At 42.9% G+C, this 18971-nt stretch overlaps 1 protein-coding gene across 3 annotated transcripts in view; it reads right to left on the bottom strand.

Moving 5' to 3' along the window:
- Positions 1-18971, bottom strand: part of vwc2l (von Willebrand factor C domain containing 2 like) — a 93202-nt gene that overhangs the window by 7507 nt on the left and 66724 nt on the right. For all 3 annotated transcript variants that reach the window (XM_061878875.1, XM_061878876.1, XM_061878877.1), the window contains one exon: positions 13954-14083. In XM_061878875.1, coding sequence (XP_061734859.1) covers positions 13954-14083 — 130 coding nt within the window. The remainder of the gene's footprint in view (positions 1-13953; positions 14084-18971) is intronic.

The raw sequence follows: 18971 nt of genomic DNA on the forward strand, positions 1-18971 counted from the left end.
TATCTTCTGTCAAACACATCTCTTTTGAACGTCTCCTTTTGAACAGTACGGCCCTCACACACACACACACACACACACACACACACATACACACACACCCCCTCATTGAGATGTATCTGGCTGCTTGACCCGGCCCCCTCGTCCCCCCCGGGGATGACAGTCCTGCCCTCAAATGCCAAGGTTTGTCACTTTGTCCTTTCAGGATGGATTATCTCCGGCCAAGAAGCCTGTTATTAAGTCCCAGTGTGTAGTCGCCCTGGTGACAAAAGTGAGGAAGCGCTGCAACATGAAGAAGAAAATATGAGATGGGAGATGTGAGTAGTCGTTGAGAAGGCCATTTGTCTTCTGCCTGCGATGGATATCCTGTCATGTCTGCCAGCAATAGAAGCAGGACAAAGGACATATATTCTTTTCAAATAGGCATCCCTCAAGGATGCCTTCCTCCCCCAACAGCAAGGACCTCGCTTAATACAAACCCCGTTTCCATCTGAGTTGGGAAATTGTGTTCGATGTAAATATAAACGGAATGCAATGATTTGCAAATCCTTTTCAACCCATATTCAGTTGAATATGCTACAAAGACAACATATTTGATGTTCAAACTCATGAACTTAATTTTTTTGGCAAATAATCATTAACTTAGAATTTCATGGTTGCAACACGTGCCAAAGTAGTTGGGAAAGGGCATGTTCACCACTGTGTTACATCACCTTTTCTTTTAACAACACTCAATAAACGTTTGGGAACTGAGGAAAGTAATTGTTGAAGCTTTGAAAGTGGAATTCTTTCCCATTCTTGTTTTATGTAGAGCTTCAGTCCTTCAACAGTCCGGGGTCTCTGCTGTCCTATTTTACGCTTCACACATTTTCCATGGGAGACAGGTCTGGACTGCAGGCGGGCCAGGAAAGTACCCGCACTCTTTTACTACGAAGCCACGCTGTTGTAACACGTGGCTTGGCATTGTCTTGCTGAAATAAGCAGGGGCGTCCATGATAATGTTGCCTGGATGACAACATATGTTGCTCCAAAACCTGTATGGACCATTCAGCATTAATGGTGCCTTCACAGATGTGTAAGTTACCCATGCCTTGGGCACTAATGCACCCCCATACCATCACACATGCTGGCTTTTCAACTTTGCGCCTATAACAATCCGGATGGTTATTTTCCTCTTTGTTCCGGAGGACACCACGTGCACAGTTTCCAAATATAATTTGAAATGTGGACTCGTCAGAACACTTTTCCACTTTGCATCAGTCCATCTTAGATGATCTCAGGCCCAGCAAAGCCGGCGGTGTTTCTGGGTGTTGTTGATAAATGGGTTTGGCTTTGCATAGTAGAGTTTTAACTTTCACTTACAGATGTAGCGACCAACTGTAGTTACTGACAGTGGTTTTATGAAGTGTTCCTGAGCCCATGTGGTGATATCATTTACACACTGATGTCGGTTTTTGATGCAGTACCGCCTGAGGGATCAAAGGTCCGTAATATCATCGCTTACGTGCAGTGATTTCTCCAGATCCTCTGAACCTTTTGATGATTTTACGGAGCGTAGATGGTAAAATCCCTAAATTCCTTGCAATAGCTCGTTGAGAAATGTTGTTCTAAAACTGTTCCACAATTTGCTTACAAATTGATGACCCTCACCCCATCCTTGTTTGTGAATTAATTAGCATTTCATGGAAGCTGCTTTTATACCCAATCATGGCACCCACCTGTTCCCAATTAGCCTGCACACCTGTGGGATGTTCCAAATAAGTGTTTGATGAGCATTCCTCAACTTTATCAGTATTGATTGCCAACTTCTTTGTCACGTGTTGCTGGCATCAAATTCTAAAGTTAATGATTATTTGCAATAAAAAATAAATGTTTATGAGTTTGAACATCAAATATGTTGTCTTTGTAGCATATTCAACTGAATATGGGTTGAAAAGGATTTGCAAATCATTGTATTCTGTTTATATTTACATCTAACACAATTTCCCAACTCATATGGAAACGGGGTTTGTATTTATTATTGTATTATTGTATGATATATTATATGCTGACCACGTGCATTTGCCACAGTTGCAGTTGGTGCAGCATGTAGTTAGTCGCTACACAACTTTCTTGAATAAATAAAGTTCCCCTTGTGATCCGCCAAAAATTAAGATTTAGTTCTTCAGGAACTATTTTGAGTTCCTAGTAGCAAGGTGGCCCTTGTGGAAAGTTCCAGGAATTTTAGAGCTGCCCGTTGCTGATTAGTTCAACACAGTTTTGGGCGATCCTAAAACTTTGTTTAGTCCGCCGAGGACAACTTGTTTGTTTAACGCAGTTTGTTATTATTTCCAAACTTCATTTCAATAGTGTGAGAAGTAAAAGGACAAGTACAACAAAAGTGAATTCCGTCCAATATTGACTATTTGTTACATGCTGTAAAAGTAGTCAGAGATTTGGTGTAGTTACTCAACTCCACAGAATTCAAGGCTAACGCTAACGCTAAATCTGATGTTTTTATGGTGAAACTCTGACATTTATTCTTCATGTATTGTTCGTCACAGCTGAAATGGACCGCAAAGACTCAAGGTTGCAGGAACTTAAGGCTGCGATACTTGACTCTTGTGTCACCAGGCAGAATTCAAACTCTAATGGCTGTGTAAAATCGCTAATGCTAATTATTAGCATGTCAGTAGCAAACCCAATGCATATTAGCATCAATCAAGTGGAGCCTTACTGTACTTCCGTTCGGGCTCCAGTACTCTGGAATGCCCTCCCGGTAACAGTTCGAGATGCCACCTCAGTAGAAGCATTTAAGTCTCACCTTAAAACTCATCTGTATACTCTAGCCTTTAAATAGACCTCCTTTTTAGACCTGTTGATCTGCCGCTTCTTTTCTTTCTCCTATGTCCCCCCCCCTCCCTTGTGGAGGGGGTCCGGTCCGATGACCATGGATGAAGTACTGGCTGTCCAGAGTCGAGACCCAGGATGGACCGCTCGCCTGTATCGGCTGGCGACATCTCTACGCTGCTGATCCGCCTCCGCTTGGGATGGTTTCCTGTGGACGGGACTCTCGCTGCTGTCTCTTGGGTCCACTTGAACTGTGTTGGAGCCACTATGGATTGAACTTTCACAGTATCATGTTAGACCCGCTCCACATCCATTGCTTTCGGTCCTCTAGAGGGGGGGGGGTTGCCCACATCTGAGGTCCTCTCCAAGGTTTCTCATAGTCAGCATTGTCACTGGCGTCCCACTGAATGTGAATTCTCCCTGCCCACTGGGTGTGAGTTTTCCTTGCCCTTTTGTGGGTTCTTCCGAGGATGTCGTAGTCGTAATGATTTGTGCAGTCCTTTGAGACATTTGTGATTTGGGGCTATATAAATAAACATTGATTGATTGATACTCACGTTAGGGCGTTTTTTTTTTTGAGTCCAATTCTTTGATGGCATTGGAAATTGCAACGTTACCCTGAGGTAGTTTGCCTGAGTCTGCTCTCGGTGCTGCTGGAGTGCTCACCAAGGGATGAAGTGCAAAGACTCGGTTGAGTAGGATTTTCCCGGTAGAACCAGAGGGATTGAGTCCATGCAACAACAACAAAAGTAGTCATTACATATGTATTGTATAATATTGTTTTAGGAACTGACTTTCACCAAATAGACACCCTCCCCCCCCCGTTATAAAGTCATTAAATGCCCCTGGCGCCTTTTCATTTGGAAAAAACAATTACCACACACAAGTGTCCATAAGTTGAGCATCAAACCTGATGGTCTAGAATCAAGGACTGAATAATTGCCAGAGAACAGAGAGTCCGGTAATCAATCACTAGCTAATTAGTTGGTTCCAGTACGTGCGGGCGAGGGAGTCACATGCAGAGAATAAGTGCTACACTTGCACAAAGAAAGGGAGTGCGGGGAATTTTAAGGAGTGACATTGTAAGGACCTCCAGGGTTAGAGGAGAACCATCGGGCTTGGACTCTTGATTGCTCAAAATACAACCGCGGTGTCGTGATCTCTGCTGTCAATCACTCTGCAGAGTTGGCCAATCAAATGCCACAGAGAACCTTGTAAGACCTGCCTAAAAACGTCGGGGCTCACACGCTAGCATTAGCTTGTAGCCGGAGATAGACTTTGCTTTCCAAAATAAAATAGAATAAAATGAACATACCTATTTTTGAGTCCAACCGTCCAAGAGCAGACATACAATCTACATTTCAGAGGACGACTGGTGGATCTCCACAAGGGCGGCGCCCCGTAAAAAAAAGGTAGGAAAGGTACAAATATGGGACCTGGGGAGAAAAAAAGCAACTCCCAAACTAAACTCTTACGGGGGTGCTCAGTGTGAGACCAGTAACAACAAAACCTCGAGCAACTAGGAACGCATAAGGACACGTTACAGCACACAAAAACTCAACAGGAGGAAAGGGGAGAATCCGGTCCATAGGGCAGTGCTCCTTAAGCCACGATACTGTGATGAGTGGGGGTATGTGTTTAGTAGTCCATGACTAGTCCATGACTGGCAACACTAAATGGGCCCTAGTGTGTGAATGTGAGTGTGAAAGTTGTCTGTCTATCTGTGTTGGCCCTGCGATAAGGTGGCGACTTGTCCAGGGTGTACCCCGCCTTCCGCCCGATTGTAGCTGAGATAGGCGCCAGCGCCCCCCGCCACCCCAAAAGGGAATAAGCGGTAGAAAATGGATGGATGGATGGACTGTAATCGCTCCGTTTGGCGTGACTGAACAGAGTCAACATCCCCGGTGTCCTTGAATAAAAGCCTGTCTTTCACTGTGATGATCTCACAGGAGCGTTTACAGCATGACTTTGCCACAGAGGGCGCCGAATCGCAGATAAGGATTGCTCTCAAATTGATCATATTTTGGCCTTGCGGAGCGGAAAGCTTCCCCGAGATGTTATCCGATTTGCGATTCAATTCAGACATGACATCCACTGTTGGGAATAAAAGCATTCTGGATTGAGGCTGAGGGGCTTTTTCCTTTTCCTGAGGGAACTCTCCTGAAGGAATCAATAAAGTACCATCTATCTATCTATCTATCTATCTATCTATCTGTCTTTAAAGACCAATAAATCAAGTCAAGTAGTGTGGCTATCAGCATATTGTCATGAGGGCAGTTCTCCTGCCTTTTTTTCCCTCTTGTCTGCAAGTCTCTCCCTGGTCGTCAGGTGCAGGTGTGCTGCCAGCCATCCAAGCCCACCTGCACCTAATCAACGACCTGACTTAAACCCTGGATCTCCACCCAGCCAGTGCCAGTTCGTTCGTTGCCTGTGGTTCATTCTAACCTGAACACTATCATTCTGACCTTTTTTTTTAACCCTGTTTTTGTATTTCCTCAGATGCTGAACAGACTTTTTGACACCGTCTTCCTGGAGCTGACTTTTGTTACTCTTAGATTATTTTCTCCAGTGATTTTTTGTTATTGAAAATACTTTTTACTGATCTGCAATTGGATTCAATTTTTTTGAAACCGTAACACATATAACACCTAAGTCATCAATAGAGGGTCAGAGAAGCATATTTTGATGCCATAACACGACTTTTTAGATAAAAAGGAACAACTTTGGTGAGTCATAAGACAGAAAGCAACGCTACTGGAGGGTCACGCCCACTTCAAAACATCACGCATATACGACGCCTCAGCCTCAATCCAGAAAGCTTTTATTCCCAACAGTGGATGTCATGTCTGCATTGAATCGCAAATTGGATAACATCTCGGGGAAGCTTTCCGCTCCGCAAGGCCAAAATATGATCAATTTGAGAGCAATCCTTATCTACGATTCGGCGCCCTCTGTGGCAAAGTCTTGCTGTAAACGCTCCTGTGAGATCATCACATTGAAAGACAGGCTTTTATTCTAAGACACCGGGGATGTTGACTCTGTTCAGTCACGCCAAACGGAGCGATTACAGTCCATCCATCCATCCATTTTCTACCGCTTATTCCCTTTTGGGGTCGCGGGGGGCGCTGGCGCCTATCTCAGCTACAATCGGGCGGAAGGCGGGGTACACCCTGGACAAGTCGCCACCTTATCGCAGGGCCAACACAGATAGACAGACAACTTTCACACTCACATTCACACACTAGGGACCATTTAGTGTTGCCAGTCATGGACTAGTCATGGACTACCAAACACATACGCACACATACCCCCACTCATCACAGTATCGTGGCTTAAGGAGCACTGCCCTATGGACCGGATTCTCCCCTTTCCTACTGTTGAGTTTTTGTGTGCTGTAACGTGTCCTTATGCGCTTCTAGTTGCTCGAGGTTTTGTTGTTACTGGTCTCACACTGAGCACCCCCATAAGAGTTTAGTTTGGGAGTTGCTGTTTTTTCTCCCCAGATCCCATATTTGTACCTTTCCTACCTTTTTTTTACGGGGCGCCGCCCTTGTGGAGATCCACCAGTCGTCCTCTGAAATGTAGATTGTATGTCTGCTCTTGGACGGTTGGACTCAAAAATATGTATGTTCATTTTATTCTATTTTATTTTGGAAAGCAAAGTCTATCTCCGGCTACAAGCTAATGCTAGCGTGTGAGCCCCGACATTTTTAGGCAGGTCTTACAAGGTTCTCTGTGGCATTTTATTGGCCAACTCATGGCTGGGTTGCTTGTCACGCCAAATGTTTTCACTCCCTCCAACCAGGATTTCATGAATGAGCTAGCGCAGGGGTGCCCACACTTTTTCTGCAGGCGAGCTACTTTTCAATTGACCAACTCGAGGGGATCTACCTCATTTATATATATCATTTATATTTATTTATTTATGAAAGAGACATTTTTGTAAACAAGTTAAATGTGTTTAATGATAATACAAGCATGTGTAACACATATAGATGTCTTTCTTTCACAAAGACAAGAATATAAGTTGGTGTATTACCTGATTCTGATGACTTGCATTGATTGGAATCAGACAGTAATGATGATAACGCCCACATTTTCAAATGGAGGAGAAAAAAAAGTTGTCCTTTCTGTACAATACCACATGAAAGTGGTTGGTTTTTGGCATCTAATTCATCCAGCTTCCATACTTTTTACAAGAAAAACATTGGCGGCAAATTCCGTAGCTTTCTTGATTGACATTCACGGCACCCAAGGGTCTTGTGAGATGACGCTCGCTGCTGCCAGTTCATTATTATGAAAAAATGACAGAGAGGAAGGCGAGAAACACTTTTTATTTCAACAGACTCTCGCGCCGTCCCTTCCGTCAAAACTCTAAAGGCCGACTGCACATTTCCTATCTTCACAATAAAAGCCCTGCTTCATGCTGCCTGCGCTAACAAAATAAGAGTCTCGGAAAGCTGGCGTGCACAAGTGATGTGCACGCCAGCTTTGTGAGGGATCGCTTGTGCACGCCAGTTTTCCGAGACTCTGTATTTAGTTAGCGCAGGCAGCATGAAGCAGGGCTTTTATTGTGAAGACAGGAAATGTGCAGTCGGCCTTTAGAGTTTTGACGGAAGGTACGGCGCGAGAGTCTGTTGAAATAAAAAGTGTTTTTTCGCCTTCCTCTCGGTCATATTTTCATAATAATGATCTTGCAGCAGCCAGCGTCATCTCACAAGACCCTCCGGTACCGTGAATGTCATTTAAGTGACGTCTTGGTGAAGATTGGTGATCACTCATTTTTAGGTCTATTTTTTTTAAAAGCCTGGCTGGAGAACGACTGACACACCCCCCGCGGTCGACTGGTAGCTCGCGATCGACGTCATGGGCACCCCTGAGCTAGGGTGTACTCCACTTAGTGTGTTATTTAGAATGACAACAGCGACCACTCAATAGTCCGTGGTAATTTGTCCAAAAATGTCCTGGGTAAGACACTAAACTGGAGTGGAAAGGTCAAGTGTGGGATCAGGGGGACTCCAACCTGATACCTACAAAAAGTGCACAGGTGACCGTTACCGCCCACCTCATGACCGGCAAATGCAATTGTCGCCAAAAAAACGAGCGGGCCCTCAGGTTACTAGGGTTTTTGGAACATGCAAGTCTCCAACTAGCATATTTTAAGGCAGACCTCAACTGCAATTGAGTCATCCGGCAGCACCCTACCCAGATCCATCCTCCCAAACTCGGTCAGCTTGAAGTCCCTAGTCTGGAACCACACATGGGCAGTGCTTTGCTGAAGATCGTTCTATCCAAAAAGTTGTGGTAGTTTGGCAGCTATGGCCGTGATGTGGCTGACCAATCTAAGAGTACCACAACCCCACTTTGAACGGACCCCGAGAAAAGCAGAATGCCCACAACCCAACTCCCTCGCCAGATCCTGTTCTCACAACTTGTATCCCAAACGACCACTCCGCGACCAACTGAAGGAGACTCTCCTCCACCGCACCATTGACCGTGCCACCTCGGAGACCCTTGCCGAAGACTGCCCTGAGTGGGGGGCACACTATCCTTTCAAGGAACAGACCCTATGGAAAAGGAAGGTGGCGGAGGCCAGAAGACTACGACACAAATAACGCCTTCTCCACCCACACTTCCCTGTAATAAGTCCCTTGCTGGGACCAGGTCCAATTAATTCATCTGTAAATTCCAGACTCCAAGCCGCTTTGAACCCTGCATCATATAATTTAATTTCATTGTACTTAACGAAGTAAAAAACTCATTGAGATTAAACTCTCCTTTAAAGAGTGAGCTGGCCAAGAGAGCGACACAAAGCAGGTTTCATCAACACAGAGAACTACAACACTCACACAATAGAGATAAAAGCACAAATTATTTACAAAATGGAAATAAAAAACACAATAGGTAAACAAATAAAATGATTTAGAAAAGAAACCGATTCTCAATCTTTTCAAATGGCCTACAAGTCCCCCTAAGTGTTGAGTTCAGGTAGCCTTCTGGAATTCATTCCAGAAAGCTCAAGGAACCAACACACCAATGATGTACTTTTACCAAGACTGGTGTCGGCTCTAAGAACCAACACACCAAGGATGTACTTTTAATTAAGACTTGTGTTAGCTCTAGGAACCAACACGCCAAGGATGTCCTTTTACCAAGACTTGTGTGGGCTCTAGGAACCAACACACCAAGAATGTCCTTTTACCAAGACTAGTGTTGGCTCTAGGAACCAACACACCAAGGATGTCCTTTTACCAAGACTAGTCTTGGCTCTAAAAACCAACACACCAAGAATGTCCTTTTACCAAGACTAGTGTTGGCTCTAGGAACCAACACACCAAGGATGTCCTTTTACCAAGACTAGTCTTGGCTCTAAAAACCAACACACCAAAAATGTCCTTTTATCAAAACTTGTGTCGGCTCTAGGAACCAACACACCAAGGATGTCCTTTTAATTAAGACTTGTGTTAGCCGTAGGAATAAACACACCAATGATGTCCTTTTACCAAGACTTGTGTTAGCTCTAGAAACCAACACACCAAGGATGTCCTTTTACCAAGATATCTGTTGGCTCTAAAAACCAGCACACCAAGAATGTCCTTTTATCAAAACTTGTGTCGGCTCTAGGAACCAACAAACCAAGGATGTCCTTTTAATTAAGACTTGTGTTAGCTCTAGGAACCAACACACCAAGGATGTCCTTTTAATTAAGACTTGTGTTAGCCCTAGGAACCAAGACGCCAATGATGTCCTTTTACCAAGACTAGTGTTGGCTCTAGAAACCAACACACCAAGGATGTCCTTTTACCAAGATATCTGTTGGCTCTAAAAACCAGCACACCAAGAATGTCCTTTTATCAAAACTTGTGTCGGCTCTAGGAACCAACACACCAAGGATGTCCTTTTAATTAAGACTTGTGTTAGCTCTAGGAACCAACACACCAAGGATGTCCTTTTAATTAAGACTTGTGTTAGCCCTAGGAACCAAGACGCCAATGATGTCCTTTTACCAAGACTACTGTTGGCTCTAAAAATCAACACACCAAGGATGTACTTTTAATTAAGACTTGTGTTAGCCCTAGGAATAAACACACCAATGATGTCCTTTTACCAAGACTAGTGTCGGCTCTAGGAACCAACACACCAATGATGTCCTTTTATCAAGACTTGTGTTAGCCCTAGGAACCAACACACCAAGGATGTCCTTTTACCAAGACTAGTGTTGGCTCTAGGAATCAACACAGCAAGGATGTCTTTTAACCAACACTTGTGTTAGCTCTAGAAATCAACACACCAAGGATGTCCTTTTACCAAGACTTGTGTTGGCTCTAGGAACCAACACACCAAGGATGTCCTTTTACCAAGACTTTTGTTGGCTCTAGTAACCAACACACCAAGGATGTCCTTTTACCAAGACTTGTGTTGGCTCAAGCAACCAACACACCAATGATGTACTTTTACCAAGACTGGTTTTGGCTCTAAGAACCAACACACCAAAGATGTCCCTTTACCAAGATATCTGTTTGCTCTAAGAACCAACACACCAACAATGTCCTTTTTCCTAGACTTGTGTTAGCCCTAGGAACCAACACGCCAAGGATGTCTTTTTACCAAGACTTGTGTTGGCTCTAAGAACCAACACACCAAGGATGTCCTTTTAATTAAGACTTGTGTTGTCTCTAGAAACCAACACAACAAGGATGTCCTTTTACCAAGACTGGTGTTGGCTCTAGAAACCAATACACCAAGAATGTCCTTTTATCAAAACTTGTTTCGGCTCTAGGAACCAACACACCAAGGATGTCCTTTTACCAAGATATGTGTTGGATCTAAGAACCAACACACCAAGAATGTCCTTTTATCTAGACTCGTGTTTGCTCTACAAATCAACAAACCAAGGATGTCCTTTTACCAAGACTTGTGTTGGCTCTAGAAGCCAACACACCAAGAATGTCCTTTTATCAAAACTTGTGTCGGCTCTAGGAACCAAAACACCAAGGATGTCCTTTTACCAAGACTTGTGTTGGCTCTAAGAACCAACACAACAAGGATGTCCTTTTACCAAGAGTGGTGTTGGCTCTAGAAACCAACACACCAAGAATGTCCTTTTATCAAAACTTGTGTCGGCTCTAGGAACCAACATACCAAGGATGTCCTTTTAATTAAGACTTGTGTTTGCGCTAGGAACCAACACACCAAGGATGTCCCTTTACCAAGATATGTGTTGGATCTAAGAACCAACACACCAAGAATGTCCTTTTATCTAGACTTGTGTTTGCTCCACAAATCAACAAACCAAGGATGTCCTTTTACCAAGACTTGTGTTGGCTCTAGGAACCAACACACCAAGGATGTCCTTTTATCAAAACTTGTGTCGGCTCTAGGAACCAAAACACCAAGGATGTCCTTTTACCAAGACTAGTGTTGGCTCTGAGAACCAACACACCAAGAATGTCCTTTTATCAAAACTTGTTTCGGCTCTAGGAACCAACACACCAAGGATGTCCTTTTAATTAAGACTTGTGTTAGCCCTAGGAACCAACACGCCAATGATGTCCTTTAATCAAGACTTGTGTTGGCTCAAGGAACCAACACACCAAGGATGTACTTTTACCAAGACTTGTCGGCTCTAGTAACCAACACACCAAGGATGTCCTTTTACCAAGACTTGTGTTGGCTCTAGGAACCAACACACCAAGGATGTCCTTTTACCAAGACTTGTGTCGGCTCTAGGAACCAACACACCAAGGATGTCCTTTTACCAAGACTAGTCTTGGCTCTAAAAACCAACACACCAAGAATGTCCTTTTACCAAGACTAGTGTTGGCTCTAGGAACCAACACACCAAGGATGTCCTTTTACCAAGACTAGTCTTGGCTCTAAAAACCAACACACCAAAAATGTCCTTTTATCAAAACTTGTGTCGGCTCTAGGAACCAACACACCAAGGATGTCCTTTTAATTAAGACTTGTGTTAGCCGTAGGAATAAACACACCAATGATGTCCTTTTACCAAGACTTGTGTTAGCTCTAGAAACCAACACACCAAGGATGTCTTTTTAATTAAGACTTGTGTACTGCTCGCCTGTGTATCGGCTGGGGACATCTCTGCGCTGCTGATCCGCCTCCGCTTGGGATGGTTTCCTGCTGGCTCCGCTGTGAACGGGACTCTCGCTGCTGTGTTGGATCCGCTTTGGATTGGACTCTCGCGACTGTGTTGGATCCATTATGGATTGAACTTTCACAGTATCATGTTAGACCCGCTCGACATCCATTGCTTTCCTCCTCTCCAAGGTTCTCATAGTCATTATTGTCACCGACGTCCTACTGGGTGGGAGTTTTTCCTTGCCCTTATGTGGGCCTACCGAGGATGTCGTAGTGGTTTGTGCAGCCCTTTGAGACACTAGTGATTTAGGGCTATATAAGTAAACATCGATTGATTGATTGAATTGTACGGAATATGTACTGTACTGTGCAATCTACTAATAAAAGTATCAATCAATCAATCAAAAGTGTAAAGTAAAAAAGACACTTTTTATTTCAACCGTACTTCCCGTCAAAAGCCTAAAGACTGATCGCACAGTTCCTGTCTTCAGAATAAAAGCGCCGCTCCATCGCGCCTGCGCTAACAAAATAAGAGTCTCCGAAAGCCAGCGCAAACAAGCGGAGTTTGCCGCCAATGTATTTCTTGTAAAGTGTATAAAAACAAATATGGAAGCTGGACAAATAAGATGCCAAAAACCAACGACTTTCATGTGGTATTAGACAGAAAAGAGGAACTTTTTTTCTCCTCCATTTGAAAACGTGGATGTCTGATTTCAATCAATGCGAGTCATCAGAATCAGGTAATACACCAACTTATTTTCTTGTCTTCATGAAAGATAGGAATCTATGTGTTAAACATGCATGTATATTCATTCAAACACCTTCAACATGTCAACAAAAACGGCAAAATAAATATAAATTATATACTGTATATATAAATGTATGTATATATATATATATACATGTGAGGACGGCGTGGCGCAGTGGGAGAGTGGCCGTGCGCAATCCGAGGGTCACTGGTTCAAATCCCACCTAGAACCAAACTCGTCACGTCCGTTGTGTCCTGAGCAAGACACTTCACCCTTGCTCCTGATGGGTGCTGGTTGGCGCCTTGCATGGCAGCTCCCTCCATTAGTGTGTGAATGTGTGTGTGAATGGGTAAATGTGGAAGTAGAGTCAAAGCGCTTTGAGTACCTTGAAGGTAGAAAAGCGCTATACAAGTACAGCCCATTTATTTTATTTATTTACATATATATATGTATATATATATATATATATATGATATGTGTGTGTATGTATATATGAGGTAGATCACCTCGACTTGGTCATTTATTAAGTAATTGATAAACGTTGAAAAACTTATTGGGGTGTTACCATTTAGTGGTCAATTGTAGGGAATATGTACTGTACTGTGCAATCTACTAATACAAGTTTTAATCAATCAAGCAATCAATCAATCAAATCAATGAATGCCTACTGAGGCTATGGTGCTGTTAAGTTATTGTGGCTCAATGTGCAATTTTTTAAATTTTATTTTAATGTACTATTATTTATTATATATTATTGTTTTAGTTGCTTAAGAGATATTCCTGGCTCTGAATTTGCTCATTGCTATTTTTATGTTTTTGTGCATTACTTGTTGCCGTAATCAGGTTACTCATCAGTTACTCAGTTTTTTCACAACATACTTTTTACTTTTACTCAAGTAAATATTTGGGCGACTACTCCTTACTTTTACTTGAGTAATAAATCTCTAAAGCAACAGTACTCTTACTTGAGTACAATTTCTGGCTACTCTACCCACCTCTGGCAACAAGTATGTGCTCCAATCACTACATCATAACAAAATAAGAAATGATTGTAAAGTCAAGACAGACATGACATCATGTTCTTTACAAGTGTACCTACACTTTTGACCACCACTGTAGCCATTATATGTTTTTTTTAATCTTCTCAAATGTAGTGGGTGTGGCTTATATACCAGTGTGGTCTATAGTCCAGGAACTATGGGACTTGACATCCCCGACTGCCCCTGGGTCTGCAGTCAGTCAAAGTCCGGGCACGTCGATCATGATCATTCCTTACCATTTTTACAGATGGGGCAGCATTGCTCCGGCTCGTAGACGGGGTTGACGCACTCCGGGACGGCGCAGTCCGACACCACGCAGTGCACCTCGTTGTTGGGCTCGCAGCGACACCATTCACACGGCGACGGCTGTGGGCAGAGGAGGGGAGCGATGTCACATCACACTCACTTTTTAGCAGACAAAGAAAGAATACAAAGTTCAGTTCCCAATATGATCAGAGGAAAGCCCTCAATATGGAACTGTAGCCCTCATACTTTACTTACTGTCCCTTCAACTGCACTTTGTTGAAATAAACCTTGTTAATGGTGTCTCTCCACATATATTGTTGCATGTGTCAGGTTTAAGCACCAAGCCATCTTTTAAACAGAACAAGAAGCAAGGAATCAGGCAGAGACAGAGTTCAATTTCGCTCATGAGGAGAACGCATGGAGCTGCACACTCAGTTGCAGTCTCATCCTACACTCTGAGGAACAGTCCAAGCGTTCCTCTCTTTATTCAGTTTGGGAGTTCCCAGTTACATCGTTGAGGCTGCTTCTAAAGGGAGGGGGTCACACTTTGTGCAAGCAGCTCCGGTACGCACAATACGTGACGGAATGTGCTGGGGGGCCTTGTGATTGCGCCCTGTCTCTGCTTTGTCTGTCTGCTGTTCATATGCATTATCTTTGTTGAGGTGCTAGTTCATCCTTGGCTGTTAATAAGCTGAAAGACGGAAAACATCTGTGGCGAGGACACTCCACACATGCCATGGAAGATAAGTTGTGTGCCCTTGCACGAGACAGAAAAAGTACAGACTAGATAATAACTAGAGCATGAGAGTTGTGTGATAACTTATTAGTCCTTTGCCATGGGCCAAGGACCCTATTGAAACTGGTGCGTTTTATTATTATTATTATTCCGCCGCCTCTTTGAACTGTTATTTAACCCCCTGAACAAGCTTCAAAACTCACCAAATTTCACACATTCATCAGAACTGGCGAAAATTGCCATTTCATAACTGTACTTTCTAGGGAAAAAATCAATAAAAATTTAGCAAAAACCCATTCAAAGGAAAACTTTTTCAAAAAATGCTATTTTTGCCTCTTTGAGCTGTAATTTGACCCCCTTAAAATGCTTCAAAACTTACCAAATTTCACACATTCATCAGAACTGGCGAAAATTGCCATCTAATAAAAAAACCAAACCCTAAAAATCAAAAAATGCGCTCTAGCGCCCCCTACGAAAAAAACAAAAACAGACTGCTTGTAACTTCCGTTAACAATGTCGTAGAGACATGAAACAAAAACCTCTATATAGGGCTGACTTAGACCTAGATTTCATAATTATACTTTCTAGGGCGAAAATCAACAAAAATTTTGCAAAAACCCATTCAAAGCAAAATTTTCGCAAAAAATGCAATTTTTGCCTCTTTGAGCCGTAATTTGACCCCCTTAAAATGCTTCAAAACTCACCAAATTTCACAATTTCCTCAGAACTGGCGAAAATTGCCATCTAATAAAAAAAACAAACCCTAAAAATCAAAAATGCGCTCTAGCGCCCCCTACGAAAAAAAAAAAAACAGACTGCTTGTAACTTCCGTTAGCAATGTCGTAGAGACATGAAACAAAAACCTCTATATAGGGCTGACTTAGACCTAGATTTCATAATTATACTTTCTAGGGCGAAAATCAACAAAAATTTTGCAAAAACCCATTCAAAGCAAAATTTTCGCAAAAAATGCAATTTTTGCCTCTTTGAGCCGTAATTTGACCCCCTTAAAATGCTTCAAAACTCACCAAATTTCACAATTTCATCAGAACTGGCGAAAATTGCCATCTAATAAAAAAAAAAAACCCTAAAAATCAAAAGTGCGCTCTAGCGCCCCCTACGAAAAAAAAAAAACCAGACTGCTTGTAACTTCCGTTAGCAATGTCGTAGAGACATGAAACAAAAACCCTCTATATAGGGCTGACTTAGACCTAGATTTCATAATTGTACTTTCTAGGGCAAAAATCAACAAAGATTTTGCAAAAACCCATTCAAAGCAAAATTTTCGCAAAAAATGCTATTTTTACCTCTTTGAGCTGTAATTTGACCCCCTTAAAATGCTTCAAAACTCACCAAACTTGGCACACACATCAGGACTGGCAGAGATTGCGATTTAATGAAAAAACCAAATCCCAAAAATTTGCTCTAGTGCAATTTTTGGATAAAACACAGAAAAACTGCTCCTAGGAAGAAAACACAGACAAAACGGCTTGTAACTTGCAGCTTTAATTTATAATTATTCTACCAGTTTGATTACTCATTTCACATTTATTGTGGTTGTGTCAATGTCGGGGAAAGCAACAACTGTGTGGAATGGTCAACATTCACGTGCATGCCAGTTCAGAAAGAACTGCACTTTGTTTTTGGAATTTTTCACAATCCTTATATAGGACAAAGACACCTATGTTTGACTTTGGGCATTCTAAGTGGTAAAATATGGCATGTATGAGGTGGCTAACAATGCAGTACACATTACGCCCATAAACACTAAAATCACCAACAATACACATTGTGACCTGAATATTAATTATGTTGTTATTATAAGTGCTAACACAGACTAACTATTTTTAGTAAAGTTTGTGTTTGTGTTCAGGGGAGGTGTGAAGACAGGAGTAGTGGGCGGTGGGGAATTAGAATTCGATATAGAATTGGATCGAATCGTTAGGCACCCAAAGATTCACACGAAAGAATCAGTTCTACCTTTATCAGATTCGGGATTCTTTGTTCAGGAACTTCAAAGAGACTCCAGTGGTTACTTACTCAAAATGTTTGGTTGTACCAAAACAAAGACGGTATTAGAAAATCAGGGAAAATTTTTTGTTAATAAGTTCATGGTTCTCCAAATCCTACAAAAACTGAGCTATTATTGTGTTACTTAGTTCATTGTTTAGTCCGGCACTCTTGTACAAACTGTGGCAGAACATGGTTGTCACGTATGTGAGAGGACTTTGTGGTTTAGTCCGGCACTCTTGTACAAACTGTGGTAGAACATGGTTGTCACGTATGTGAGAAGACTTCGTGGTTTAGTCCGGCACTCTTGTACAAACTGTGGTAGAACATGGTTGTCACGTATGTGAGAGGACTTTGTGGTTTAGTCCGGCACTCTTGTACAAACTGTGGCAGAACATGGTTGTCACGTATGTGAGAGAACTTCATGGTTTAGTCCGGCACTCTTGTACAAACTGTGGCAGAACATGGTTGTCACGTATGTGAGAGGACTTCTTGGTTTAGTCCGGCACTCTTGTACAAACTGTGGCAGAACATGGTTGTCACGTATGTGAGAGGACTTTGTGGTTTAGTCCGGCACTCTTGTACAAACTGTGGCAGAACATGGTTGTCACGTATGTTAGAGGACTATGTGGTTTAGTCCGGCACTCTTGTACAAACTGTGGCAGAACATGGTTGTCACGTATGTGAGAGGACTTTGTGGTTTAGTCCGGCACTCTTGTACAAACTGTGGCAGAACATGGTTGTCACGTATGTGAGAGGACTTCTTGGTTTAGTCCGGCACTCTTGTACAAACTGTGGCAGAACATGGTTGTCACGTATGTGAGAGGACTTTGTGGTTTAGTCCGGCACTCTTGTACAAACTGTGGTAGAACATGGTTGTCACGTATGTGAGAGGACTTTGTGGTTTAGTCCGGCACAAAGTTGACTTCCAGTTTGAAATGGTACTGGTGCAAGAACAGAAGCAGATGTGCATATCACGAGGCTCCAGGGATGTCCGGAATGGACGATTAAGAGAGGACATAAAAAACATGTTTTATACGAGAAGAAAGAGCAGACTGGGCTGCAGGACTGACAATTAAAAGGAGCAAGCAGACCAGGAGAGGTCAGAGTTAGTCTTTGGCTGAGGAACATCTTCGGGAACTGAGCTATGGAAAGGCTCCATCTTTGATTTTTGAAAGAACTAGACCAGGGTCCTGATGTACTAAAGTGTCGTGACAAAGAACTAGACCAGGGTCCTGATGTACTAAAGTGTCGTGACAAAGAACTAGACCAGAGTCCTGATGTACTAAAGTGTCGTGACAAAGAACTAGACCAGGGTCCTGATGTACTAAAGTGTCGTGACAAAGGACTAGACCAGGGTCCTGATGTACTAAAGTGTCGTGACAAAGAACTAGACCAGGGTCCTGATGTACTTAAGTGTCGTGACAAAGAACTAGACCAGGGTCCTGATGTACTAAAGTGTCGTGACAAAGAACTAGACCAGGGTCCTGATGTACTAAAGTGTCGTGACAAAGAACTAGACCAGGGTCCTGATGTACTAAAGTGTCGTGACAAAGAACTAGACCAGGGTCCTGATGTACTAAAGAGTCGTGACAAAGAACTAGACCAGGGTCCTGATGTACTAAAGTGTCGTGACAAAGAACTAGACCAGAGTCCTGATGTACTAAAGTGTCGTGACAAAGAACTAGACCAGGGTCCTGATGTACTAAAGTGTCGTGACAAAGAACTAGACCAGGGTCCTGATGTACTAAAGTGTCGTGACAAAGAACTAGACCAGGGTCCTGATGTACTAAACTGTCGTGACAAAGAACTAGACCAGGGTCCTGATGTACTAAAGTGTCGTGACAAAGAACTAGACCAGGGTCCTGATGTACTAAAGTGTCGTGACAAAGAACTAGACCAGGGTCCTGATGTACTACAGTGTCGTGACAAAGAACTAGACCAGGGTCCTGATGTACTACAGTGTCGTGACAAAGAACTAGACCAGGGTCCTGATGTACTAAAGAGTCGTGACAAAGAACTAGACCAGGGTCCTGATGTACTAAAGTGTCGTGACAAAGAACTACACCAGGGTCCTGATGTACTAAAGTGTCGTGACAAAGGACTAGACCAGGGTCCTGATGTACTTAAGTGTCGTGACAAAGGACTAGACCAGGGTCCTGATGTACTAAAGTGTCGTGACAAAGAACTAGACCAGGGTCCTGATGTACTAAAGTGTCGTGACAAAGGACTAGACCAGGGTCCTGATGTACTAAAGTGTCG

This window comes from Nerophis ophidion, linkage group LG19 (genome assembly GCF_033978795.1).
Source record: "Nerophis ophidion isolate RoL-2023_Sa linkage group LG19, RoL_Noph_v1.0, whole genome shotgun sequence".
Taxonomy (NCBI): Eukaryota; Metazoa; Chordata; class Actinopteri; order Syngnathiformes; family Syngnathidae; genus Nerophis; species Nerophis ophidion.